The sequence below is a fragment of the Nanorana parkeri genome, unplaced genomic scaffold (assembly GCF_000935625.1).
Source record: "Nanorana parkeri isolate BGI_ZX_2015 unplaced genomic scaffold, ASM93562v1 scaffold485, whole genome shotgun sequence".
NCBI classification, from domain to species: Eukaryota; Metazoa; Chordata; class Amphibia; order Anura; family Dicroglossidae; genus Nanorana; species Nanorana parkeri.
In genome coordinates this window covers 655919-668747 of record NW_017306753.1, presented here as the reverse complement: position 1 = coordinate 668747, position 12829 = coordinate 655919, and the positions used below count along the sequence as shown (strand labels likewise).

The 12829-nt window shown below is 44.9% G+C and overlaps 1 protein-coding gene across 1 annotated transcript in view; it reads left to right on the top strand.

The window, feature by feature from the left end:
* The first annotated feature begins 710 nt into the window (after positions 1-710).
* Positions 711-12829, top strand: part of ATP12A (ATPase H+/K+ transporting non-gastric alpha2 subunit) — a 14627-nt gene continuing 2508 nt past the window's right edge. The window contains exons 1-18 of the mRNA XM_018560890.1: positions 711-898; positions 1058-1171; positions 1344-1478; positions 2573-2690; positions 2904-3172; positions 3378-3576; positions 3788-3897; positions 4869-5003; positions 5089-5281; positions 5599-5774; positions 5862-5999; positions 6119-6268; positions 7392-7560; positions 7716-7870; positions 8553-8676; positions 8903-9048; positions 12314-12447; positions 12607-12708. Coding sequence (XP_018416392.1) covers positions 797-898; positions 1058-1171; positions 1344-1478; positions 2573-2690; positions 2904-3172; positions 3378-3576; positions 3788-3897; positions 4869-5003; positions 5089-5281; positions 5599-5774; positions 5862-5999; positions 6119-6268; positions 7392-7560; positions 7716-7870; positions 8553-8676; positions 8903-9048; positions 12314-12447; positions 12607-12708 — 2669 coding nt within the window. The 5' untranslated portion in view covers positions 711-796. The remainder of the gene's footprint in view (positions 899-1057; positions 1172-1343; positions 1479-2572; positions 2691-2903; positions 3173-3377; positions 3577-3787; positions 3898-4868; positions 5004-5088; positions 5282-5598; positions 5775-5861; positions 6000-6118; positions 6269-7391; positions 7561-7715; positions 7871-8552; positions 8677-8902; positions 9049-12313; positions 12448-12606; positions 12709-12829) is intronic.

The following is a 12829-nucleotide window of genomic DNA, read 5'->3' as shown; positions in this document are numbered from 1 at the left end:
TACTCAGCACTGTGCTGAGAATTCTGCAGCCTGATCGTTCATATCAGAATGATTAGGAAAGGGATGAAATACATCGGGTTCTACAGATGGTTATCACCTAGTACACAGTGTTCAGAGTGGGGGGGTGGGGGGGGGTGTGCAGACACATGTTCTCCAGTCACCATTAACAGAACCGGTTGTGCAGAGTCCTGGGCTGCTCCTACCTGCTGCTTTCCTCTTACTACATCAGGGTTCGCTGGTAATTGCTGTTTGACACTTTCAGTCAAGGACATCGAGCCATTTAATCATTTTCCAATTAAGTTGATGTAATTACATTTCTTCTTCATACTGATTAACCACATATCAGTTAAAGGCTGCATTGAGGCTTGTGGTGGGAGGGTCTTTTGGCTTTGTGTCACCAGTGTGGTGGTGGTGATCACTTGTAGCCCAAAGAATAGGAGATGGGGCAATGGAATTGAGCTAGAACTACTGCAGCCATATCTCACAACAGCTTCAGGTTGATAATTTTAAGTGTGTGCATCAATTTACAATTTACAAGTGTATCTGGAGTTGCCCTTTAAGGAATATATATAACTGGCGTGTGTTTGTACACTTCTCTACTGTTCCTGTGTTAGATATTGGATCTCCTGGAAGGGCCATCTTCCAATGATATATGGTGGAAATGACTGTTGCTAAATTCTGTTTGTCCTCACAGGGTCTCACTTGTGAAAAAGCTGCAGAGATTCTGGCTCGTGATGGTCCCAACGCACTCACTCCCCCTAAGGGAACTCCTGAAATTGTCAAGTTTCTCAAGCAGATGATTGGAGGTTTCTCCCTTCTACTATGGGCTGGGGCAGTTCTCTGCTGGATCGCCTATGGAGTTCAGGCTGCTCAAGATCCCACAGTAGCCCGAGACAATGTAAGCATCATGCAGCAATAAAGTATACTTATTATGGGGATTGTAAGCCAGAGCTCAACTGTACTAAAGGTTTACGCACATAATTGTTCATTTTTCTGCTGCTGGAATGTAGAATTTCAGAGATTTGCAATTTATGACCAATGTTCTCTTCTGCCCCAGTTGTACCTTGGCATTGTGCTGGCTGCAGTTGTCTTCCTCACTGGCTGCTTCGCTTATTTCCAAGAAGCAAAGAGTACCAACATCATGGCCGGTTTCAATAAGATGATCCCACAGGTGAGTGCTAGTATATAGCCGAGCAGCTATTTTATACTTTGGTGGTAAAGTTCGCCCATGGTGCTCTAGGATACTATATAGCAAGCACAAAATGTCTGTCGTCATAATGTTCAGTCATGCGTCTGTCCGCAGTAAGGTGCTTTTGTGAATTGATATATTTGTGTGTTTGCAGCAAGCTATCGTCATCCGAGGCGGAGAGAAGCTGGAGGTCCCGGCCACTGAGCTTGCAGTGGGAGATGTGGTGGAAATCAAGGGTGGAGATCGAATACCAGCAGATCTCAGGCTTGTCTTTGCCCAGGGCTGCAAGGTAAGTTTCTACCATTGAGGTATACAAGGACTTTGTACCTTTGCCAATACTACGGACTTTAAATCATCTTCTTATTCTTAAAGGAGAACTATGAGGCGAGTGATTTTCACTCAACCTCATAGTTCGAGCCGACCTGTGACAATGAAACTGTAACACGTCGGCTCAATAGATCGGGAAGTGAGCGAACACATACCGTCGCTCGCTCACTCCTCGATCATCTCCCTGCAGAGAGACGTGACTGTCACTCACGGCTCCCTGCAGGGATTCCCCCCCTCCGATCCTCCATCGCTGACTGGCAGAACGGACGGGGGAGGGGGTGGGCACAGCGGGCTCTGCTTGTGGTATACTGAGCTTTGGGTGACGGAAGGACGCTAGTTGGTTTCCTCCCGTGACCCTTAGGAGAACTATGGTGGAAAAACACATACCCCATAGTTCTGCTTTAACAAGCAGTAAAAGAGCTAAAAACAAGCCCACAATCACTTCTATAGCTGCTTGTACTGTGCAGTCATTTCAACTCAAAGACTCTAAAAGTTGTGTTTCAGTTGGTTTCTGACAGCACAGGAACACCTGCTGTGTGTTTACATGAGAATACTGCCAAGATCTGCTCTCTATAGACAGTAGAGGCAATCAAGTTGTAATTTCAGTGTCTCTGTTGTGAACTTTGCAGCCACATGTCTCTACAATGTCTACAGCTACAGAAGTGAATGAGGGCTTATCCTAAAATGATTTTAATGCTTGCTTAGAATATGTGACTACTTTACTGTACATGGTCCGGGCACTCAACGGAGCCCGGGAAGCACGGCGGGGGTGTCCGGCGGGGGGGCGGCCCCTTCTTCGGGACACAGAAGTGATCTAGCGACAGGTAAGTCGCCAGAATCGCTTCTGTTGGAAAGCCGACAGTCGGCTTTACAAGTTTAAACAGAGTCCCGGCGGCTTTTGTTTAAACAGCCCCGATGCTGGCGACGTACACTGTACGTCGCCAGTGACGAAGGGGTTAACAGCCATTTGCAGTAAAAATGTTTATAGCTGACCTCATTTATCAGTATAAAATGACAGGATGGGTCAGTGAATTTCCTCTTTGTCTTGGGTTTCAGGTGGACAATTCCTCTCTGACAGGAGAGTCGGAGGCCCAGAGTCGATCCCCTGAATACACACATGAGAATCCTCTGGAAACTAAGAACATTGCCTTCTACTCCACCACCTGCCTGGAAGGTAATGACTGCCCCTGAGGCTGTAGGTGACACCAGAGTTACGTGTAAATACCTGCCCTACGGCCTAAAGAAGTGATTGAGATGATTACAGTTTTCACCTTACGCCAGCACTCATGTTCTCCTTTCTGTTCAGTGGCCAGATTTGGCATGCATATATGACCACCATGTAGTGTTTGCAGGCACCATCACAAAGTATTTCTTTTTTTTAACTTAGGTACAGCAAAAGGTTTTGTGATAAATACTGGAGATCGTACGATTATTGGCCGCATTGCTTCGTTGGCATCAGGAGTTGGAAATGAGAAGACCCCCATTGCTGTGGAGATTGAACACTTTGTGCACATTGTGGCGGGATTTGCTGTGTCTGTTGGTGTTTTATTTTTCATCATCGCAATGTGCATGGGATACTCTGTTCTTAATGCCATCATCTTTCTCATTGGGATCATTGTCGCCAATGTGCCTGAGGGCCTCCTGGCAACTGTGACCGTAAGTAGCTGCTGGTATATTCACTTAACTTGGGGTGAGCAGAGCTGGGCTATCCCTATGGATGTCTATACTGTAAAGGTGTATGAATTGTTTAAATGACGATGAGCTTTATTAGCCAAGATAGCCCAGACGTTGGTTATCCCATATTAGATTTCAGACCTCCATTCTGGTAAGATATTTAAGAACTCCTCCTTTTGTCTTTCAGGTAACTCTTTCTCTCACTGCAAAGCGCATGGCTAAGAAGAATTGTCTAGTGAAGAATCTGGAGGCTGTAGAGACTCTGGGCTCCACTTCCATCATCTGCTCCGATAAAACAGGAACCCTGACACAGAACAGAATGACTGTGGCTCACCTCTGGTTTGATGACCACATTCATTCAGCTGACACCAGTGAAAACCAAACACGTATGTGGATATATTCTATTTCCAATAAACACATTTGTTGTTCTTATTATATTTGCTACCATTTGGTAACCTGTCTTAGAAGAAATGATAGTTGGAATCTGGTTTACTCTACAGGCAGCACGTTTACACCCATAGGGCCAAGATGAGGATAGGTCTTAGCCTATAAAAACTTGTTTCATAAAATTAATGCAGAAATGTTTTATTTCTATAGATCATTCATTTGAACAGACGTCTGAAACTTGGACATCACTTTGTAGAATAGTCACTTTGTGTAACCGGGCTGAGTTCAAGGCTGGACAAGAGGACGTGCCCATTATGAAGGTATATATAGAATTTGCTGTTTATGTATATAGGGGGGGAATTAGACATTAAGGAACTTGTCTGAACTGATTTTAATACTGACTGGAGTCGCATTTAAAGTAGTATTTGGTACCTGCTGTGTCACTGTTAGGGTTTACTATGATGACTATCAGAGGGATGTCCAGCTACCAGTGCCGATACTTGGCATTTTCATGAGAACTACCGGGGTTGCAGAAGTTGCAGCTGGGACCGGGCTCTGGCGCTCCACCACTGTCCTGAAATCATTAGTCTGTATTGTTTTAGAAAAACTGTCACATGACAATAAACAAAAATGTATCAGTACTCGTATCTGTGAGGACTTGGGCAAATCAGTACTTGTAAAAGTGGTATCGGTCCATCACTTATGTATGCAGGCTGGCCAGCGCCTTGCCTGGATTTGTGGGAGTAGCCTTTCCCTTTAAGACGGCACGGCTTGCTGGGCTCCCACGTCGGCGGGTCACGAGCGTCCCCACCCGCTACCTCCCTCTTTTTCATTCAGACTACTGGGTATGCCCCCTTTTAGGCATACTGACCTGAGAAGGCCAAGGGGGGTGGGGGGGATGGTGTTAGGGTATCACTTACCTGGTCAGGCTCAGACCACAAATATATTTATAAAAACAAAACCATACATTAAAACAAAGATGTACAAATCCCAGGAGCTCCTTACACATGACAGCGGCCTCCTAACTTTTGCATTTTTCTCTAGGCTAGTCTTGAAGCTCGAAAACTATCTGTACTTGTACCGAGTATGGTACTTGGTATCTGAACATCCCTAATTATCACCATGATTCAACATTTTTTTTGTGTGCCGAGGGGGATGGCATCGATATCCCTTAGCAGTCATAATAGGGAATTTGTGAGTGAGGTCCTCATTGAAAGGTTTATCTAGAAGCGGTGTAAGTCCTACGATATAAACTTGCATCAAAAGAAATAACGTGTGCCTCTTCCTGCAGAAAACTGTGGTGGGAGATGCTTCAGAAACAGCCCTCCTGAAATTCTCTGAGGTCTTAACAGGGAATGTGATGAAGATTCGACGTGACAACAACAAGGTGTCTGAGATTCCTTTCAATTCCACCAACAAGTTTCAGGTATTAGGAGTTGAAATGCGTCTGCTGTCTCCACAGCTGGGCCGTTTGATCACATCAAGTAAAAGGCATGCGGTTGTGTTTGCAGCTTTCCATACATGAGACGGATGATCCCAATGACAAGAGGTTTCTGCTGGTCATGAAAGGTGCTCCAGAAAGAATCTTAGATCAATGTTCCACCATTATGATTGGTGGTAAGGAGCTCCCATTGGACGAATCCATGAAAGATGCCTTCCAGACAGCCTACATGGAGCTCGGAGGACTTGGAGAGAGAGTCTTGGGTGAGCACAGCAGCTTCTACTAGACGGCTGAATTGTCTATAGATTTACTTGTTGCTGTAAGCAGGGATTAATGGGCTTAATGAAACAAAGAGGAAAGCACCGAGTATAATGATCTGTAAGGTGCAGTCACTCATTTGATTTTAGTTTCCTGTAGTCACATCAGTGGAAGATGAAAATTTATTGGATCCTGTGCGTTGCTGCACATCGTAGGTCACTTTCTGTCTTATTGTATAACTATTGTTTGTCCCTGTGAGGTTCTGATTTTCTTATAGAAAGCCATTTGGCTGCAGCTCATCTCTGCTGTTTTCTGCCTCCAGGTTTCTGCCATCTTTATCTCCCAGAAGATGAATACCCCCCGTCCTACGCATTTGACACCGAATCCATTAACTTTCCAACCACTAATCTTTGCTTTGTTGGGCTCCTCTCTTTGATTGACCCACCTCGTTCCACAGTGCCAGATGCTGTCTCCAAGTGCCGGAGCGCCGGAATAAAAGTGCGTACCATAGTAGAGTTTTCAGTAGTAGATATTTGCTGAATTGGGTGACTGATGGCACTTAATTTGTATTTTTATTCCTTTTAGGTTATAATGGTAACAGGTGACCACCCAATCACAGCAAAAGCTATAGCTAGAAGCGTTGGTATCATCTCAGCTGGAAGTGAAACTGTGGACGATATTGCCAAGCGACTTAACGTTCCTGTTGAACAGGTTAATAAGCGGTAAGAGGACAATCTGCTGTTCATGAAGGATTGTGAAGATCTTCTACTGTGAATAACATAGTAGCTGTTGCTCCGATAAATGATAGTGTTGCCAAATCGTTCTTTTCCTTTCATTGCAGTGATGCAAAGGCAGCCGTGGTGAATGGCGGAGAGCTGAAGGACATGAGTTTGGAAGAACTGGATGATATCTTGGCCAATCACTCAGAGATTGTGTTTGCGCGGACGTCACCTCAGCAGAAGCTCATTATAGTGGAAGGATGTCAGAGACAGGTCAGTGTGGCTCATTTCTGCAGGTCTCAGTGGAATTCAAGTAGAAGGGCCAGTTCCACATTTCCTGTAATCACACATCAGGCTGGGCTCAACGTTGGCTGGACTTATCACCCATGGTTGTCCCTTGATTATTTGCTAGGCTTTGCTGCACACAGGAAACAACAGAGTGTTGCATGTAGTTGTGATCAGTGGCATAGCGACCCAGGCGGCCGCTATGGGGTCCAGGGCACAGTGGGGCCTGGCCAGATGCCGTGCGGGCCGCCTGGGTCACTATGGGATCCTCTGCTGGCGGCTGAAGATGAACACGCCGCTGTTCAGATCACTCACAGTAATCTGTGCAGCAGCGCGTTCCTCTCCAGAGTCAATGAGAGCCAGCAGCGGCGGTGGAGCAGGCTGGACCCGGCAGTGGAGCAGGAGGCCGGGCCGGTGGTCGGCAGCAAGGGAGGCGGGGCCCGAGGATGAAGAGGAGGCGGACAGGTAAGGAGTGGGACCAGCCCACCTTAGGGTGACCCTGCAGAGCAAACCATAGACTCTCTATGGTGGGCTCTGCAGGGTCACCCTCAGGTGGGATCTCGAGTGGGCTCTGCAAGGGGTATAACTAGAAATCACGGGGCCCCCTACAAAATTTTGCTATGGGGCCCCGTGATTTCTAGTTACGCCCCTGGTTGTGATTAATAGCTTATAGTAGCATGGTGCTCCAAGTCTGTGTAATCGATTGCTTCTGAATGCAACTGCAATCATAGGCGATAGATGACTATAGCAAACATTGCCTATGTGCTCCCAGCCTCGGGCACCCTGCAAATGCAATAACAACTTTATTATTATTACAGGTATTTATATAGCCAACAATTTACACAGTGCTTTACATAGTTGCACATTCACATCAGTCCCTACCCTCATGTAGCTTACAATCTAAGTTCCCTATCTCACATACATACATACATACATATGAGGGCCAATTTAGACAGGAGCCAATTTGACCTACCAGCATGTCTTTGGAGTGTGGGAGGGAACATGCAGATAGTGACCTGGCTGGGATTTATTGTTATAATGTCTAAGTATTTGGCAGGAACATCACTCACTATAGTAGTGCTGCAATCTAATGGAATTGTATGTATTCCAGAACTTTGTGGTTGCTGTGACTGGTGATGGTGTGAATGATTCTCCAGCTCTGAAGAAGGCGGATATAGGCATCGCTATGGGTATTGCTGGCTCAGACGCTGCCAAAAATGCTGCGGACATGATCTTATTGGATGATAATTTTGCCTCTATTGTTACTGGAGTGGAAGAAGGTGAGCAGAAATACACATTAGGACATTACTGAAGATTTGAATGTTCCCCATTATCTGAACATCAAACGCATAATAGAGATGCATACAAGCTTTGCTAAGGGGACAATACTGTAATACTCCAAGTGTCTCAAGAATGTTTTTTTCATTTTTTTCAGGGCGTTTGATCTTTGACAACATTAAAAAATCCATTGGTTACACCTTGACCAAAAATATTGCTGAGCTGTGCCCATTCCTGATATACATTATTGCCAGTATCCCTATGCCAATCGGCACCATCACCATCCTGTTCATTGACCTGGGGACAGACATTGTAAGTAACCATAACAGATGATGCAGACATTGAATTAGGACTGAAGAATTTCTTTTGTATTTGTTTCACTTGTAACAGTCCAGCCAATGCAAAGTAAAGCATCATCTAATGTATGTGTTGTTTTCTAGCAATGTAACATCACACTATTACACATTACTTAAAGCTGAACTCCGGGATATGCAAATATTCTCTAAATACAAGAGTCATGTGTATTCTTCCTGACTCTTGGTGAGCTTTGTGTATTTCTTCCAGATCTGTGCCGTAACCTGGAGTTCAGCTTTAAGGCCTCATTCACACTGCTGCGCATATACGCGCGTATAGTACCATATGCAAATAAATGGCTCCATACACATAGCTGCGTATGGAGCCGTATATTTGCGTAGAGTAAAATTGTGCAAAAACAGAATGGAACTGAGATGCGTCCGGGCAGCTTATTTCTGCGTACTTACGCGCGTACAGTTCATTAACATTTCTATTACGAATGATGCATTGTGGGATTGCAAATAGTGCACGCATATACGCACATGTATGCGTATATACGTAATATACAATTTTGCTCTTGCGTTGTGTGTGAATGAGGCCTAACAGACAGACTGGAAGCTGATTATCTATCTATCTATCTTTCTATCTATCTTTCTATCTACCATGTACATCAGCATCTAATCCTGTCATACCTCCACAGATTCCATCGGTTTCATTTGCCTACGAGAAAGCAGAGAGAGATATTATGAACAGAAAGCCGCGTAGGAAGAATGTGGACCGATTGGTGAATTATCAGCTGGCTACATACGCCTATATACAGATCGGTATGTATATGTCTGCCTGCCATACAGAATAAAGCAGGGAGTGTCACCACAGCTCACCAAGCATAAACAAGAGACATTGGCATAGCCCAGAGCAACCAGTCAGATATTTCCTAATCAATGTCATTATAATGAAAGCTGGAATTTGATTAGCTGCTGCAGCAAATACCCCAATTTTGCTTTTTGAAGTCAGGAAATGTAATTGCTGATTTACCGTCTTTGTTCACAGGGATCATCCAGTCTGTTGGAGCGTTTCTGACTTACTTCACAGTCATGGCTGAACAGGGCTATCTGCCCTACACACTTATTGGTATACGTGTTCCCTGGGAAAGTGTAAATGTTCAGGATTTGGAAGACAGCTATGGACAAGAATGGGTAAGTTATTATTACGGTGGAGCTCATTATGTGTGAAACTATTTCTTTTTTACATTTACAAAAAGAAAAGGTTGCAAAGGCAAGGCTAACAAATCTCTTTAGATCCTGCTACAATAATCATCTAACCTGTACCTGGAGGATCAGAGAGTTCTGAAAGTCTTGCTCTCCAGCCAGAATAGCTGATGTACTGTATATTGGACACATCTTAACCCAGTGCTGGGGAGTTAGAGGAGCATTGTTATGAGGCCTCTATAAATATATATATTTCAAAGCAAAATAATGACAATGTACAAGAGTAGCAGCTGTATGAAACACAGGCTCATATCACCATAGATCTCTGTACAGCGCACATATTACAGCAACTTATATACTTCAAAGTACAGCGCCATGCTTCCAGTTCTCCTCCATTATGCGTGTCTCATATCACAGCAGACCTTCTTCCAATCTTCCTCTTATCGCGTGTGTCTCATATCACAGCAGACCTTCTTCCAATCTTCCTCTTATCGTGCGTGTCTCATATCTCTGCAGACCTTCTTCCAACCTCCTCTTATCGTGTGCGTGTCTCATATCACTTGCAGACCTTCTTCCAATCTTCCTCTTATCGTGCGTGTCTCATATCACTGCAGACCTTCTTCCAACCTCCTCTTATCATGTGTGTGTCTCATATCTCTGCAGACCTTCTTCCAACCTCCTCTTATCATGTGTGTCTCATATCACAGCAGACCTTCTTCCAATCTTCCTCTTATCGTGCGTGTCTCATATCTCTGCAGACCTTCTTCCAACCATCCTCTTATCGTGTGTGTCTCATATCACAGCAGACCTTCTTCCAATCTTCCTCTTATCGTGCGTGTCTCATATCTCTGCAGACCTTCTTCCAACCATCCTCTTATCGTGTGTGTCTCATATCACAGCAGACCTTCTTCCAATCTTCCTCTTATCGTGCGTGTCTCATATCTCTGCAGACCTTCTTCCAACCATCCTCTTATCGTGTGTGTCTCATATCACAGCAGACCTTCTTCCAATCTTCCTCTTATCGTGCGTGTCTCATATCTCTGCAGACCTTCTTCCAACCATCCTCTTATCGTGTGTGTCTCATATCACAGCAGACCTTCTTCCAATCTTCCTCTTATCGTGCGTGTCTCATATCTCTGCAGACCTTCTTCCAACCATCCTCTTATCGTGTGTGTCTCATATCACAGCAGACCTTCTTCCAATCTTCCTCTTATCGTGCGTGTCTCATATCTCTGCAGACCTTCTTCCAACCATCCTCTTATCGTGTGTGTCTCATATCACAGCAGACCTTCTTCCAATCTTCCTCTTATCGTGCGTGTCTCATATCTCTGCAGACCTTCTTCCAACCATCCTCTTATCGTGTGTGTCTCATATCACAGCAGACCTTCTTCCAATCTTCCTCTTATCGTGCGTGTCTCATATCTCTGCAGACCTTCTTCCAACCATCCTCTTATCGTGTGTGTCTCATATCACAGCAGACCTTCTTCCAATCTTCCTCTTATCGTGCGTGTCTCATATCTCTGCAGACCTTCTTCCAACCATCCTCTTATCGTGTGTGTCTCATATCACAGCAGACCTTCTTCCAATCTTCCTCTTATCGTGCGTGTCTCATATCTCTGCAGACCTTCTTCCAACCATCCTCTTATCGTGTGTGTCTCATATCACAGCAGACCTTCTTCCAATCTTCCTCTTATCGTGCGTGTCTCATATCTCTGCAGACCTTCTTCCAACCATCCTCTTATCGTGTGTGTCTCATATCACAGCAGACCTTCTTCCAATCTTCCTCTTATCGTGCGTGTCTCATATCTCTGCAGACCTTCTTCCAACCATCCTCTTATCGTGTGTGTCTCATATCACAGCAGACCTTCTTCCAATCTTCCTCTTATCGTGCGTGTCTCATATCTCTGCAGACCTTCTTCCAACCATCCTCTTATCGTGTGTGTCTCATATCACAGCAGACCTTCTTCCAATCTTCCTCTTATCGTGCGTGTCTCATATCTCTGCAGACCTTCTTCCAACCATCCTCTTATCGTGTGTGTCTCATATCACAGCAGACCTTCTTCCAATCTTCCTCTTATCGTGCGTGTCTCATATCTCTGCAGACCTTCTTCCAACCATCCTCTTATCGTGTGTGTCTCATATCACAGCAGACCTTCTTCCAATCTTCCTCTTATCGTGCGTGTCTCATATCTCTGCAGACCTTCTTCCAACCATCCTCTTATCGTGTGTGTCTCATATCACAGCAGACCTTCTTCCAATCTTCCTCTTATCGTGCGTGTCTCATATCTCTGCAGACCTTCTTCCAACCATCCTCTTATCGTGTGTGTCTCATATCACAGCAGACCTTCTTCCAATCTTCCTCTTATCGTGCGTGTCTCATATCTCTGCAGACCTTCTTCCAACCATCCTCTTATCGTGTGTGTCTCATATCACAGCAGACCTTCTTCCAATCTTCCTCTTATCGTGCGTGTCTCATATCTCTGCAGACCTTCTTCCAACCATCCTCTTATCGTGTGTGTCTCATATCACAGCAGACCTTCTTCCAATCTTCCTCTTATCGTGCGTGTCTCATATCTCTGCAGACCTTCTTCCAACCATCCTCTTATCGTGTGTGTCTCATATCACAGCAGACCTTCTTCCAATCTTCCTCTTATCGTGCGTGTCTCATATCTCTGCAGACCTTCTTCCAACCATCCTCTTATCGTGTGTGTCTCATATCACAGCAGACCTTCTTCCAATCTTCCTCTTATCGTGCGTGTCTCATATCTCTGCAGACCTTCTTCCAACCATCCTCTTATCGTGTGTGTCTCATATCACAGCAGACCTTCTTCCAATCTTCCTCTTATCGTGCGTGTCTCATATCTCTGCAGACCTTCTTCCAACCATCCTCTTATCGTGTGTGTCTCATATCACAGCAGACCTTCTTCCAATCTTCCTCTTATCGTGCGTGTCTCATATCTCTGCAGACCTTCTTCCAACCATCCTCTTATCGTGTGTGTCTCATATCACAGCAGACCTTCTTCCAATCTTCCTCTTATCGTGCGTGTCTCATATCTCTGCAGACCTTCTTCCAACCATCCTCTTATCGTGTGTGTCTCATATCACAGCAGACCTTCTTCCAATCTTCCTCTTATCGTGCGTGTCTCATATCTCTGCAGACCTTCTTCGAACCTTCCTCTTATCATATGTGTCTCATATCTCTGGAGACCTTCTTCCAACCTCCTCTTATCATGTGTGTCTCATATCTCTGCAGACCTTCTTCCAACGTGCCTTCTTGGAGTGGACAGGATATACGGCTTTCTTTGTCAGTGTTGTGGTGGAGCAGCTGGCAGATCTGATCATCAGAAAGACTCGAAGAAACTCTCTCTTCCAGCAAGGCTTCTTTGGGTAAGTGAGGAGGTCAATAATATTGGTAAAAGGTGAGCAGTGTTGTCACATGAGCGGGCTATGGCATGTATGGGCTTCTCTGCATCACTTACGGTTTTTGTCTAAATATTCCAAGTACATTTCAAAAATCCGTTCTTTTTCTTTTTTCTCCTCCTGCAGTAATAAATTTCTCCTGCTGGGACTGATTTCACAGATCCTCATAGCGGTGTTCCTGTCCTACTGTCCCGAGATGCCGTATGCCTTGAAGTTTACACCGCTCAGGTGAGATGCCAGTTGGAGCCCTTTTCTGTCATATCTTTTTGTCTAAGGGAAGAAAGGTCTTTAAAATGCTGTCACTGCCACCAACAAAATTACCATGCTAGTTACTGCAAAAAGAGGATTC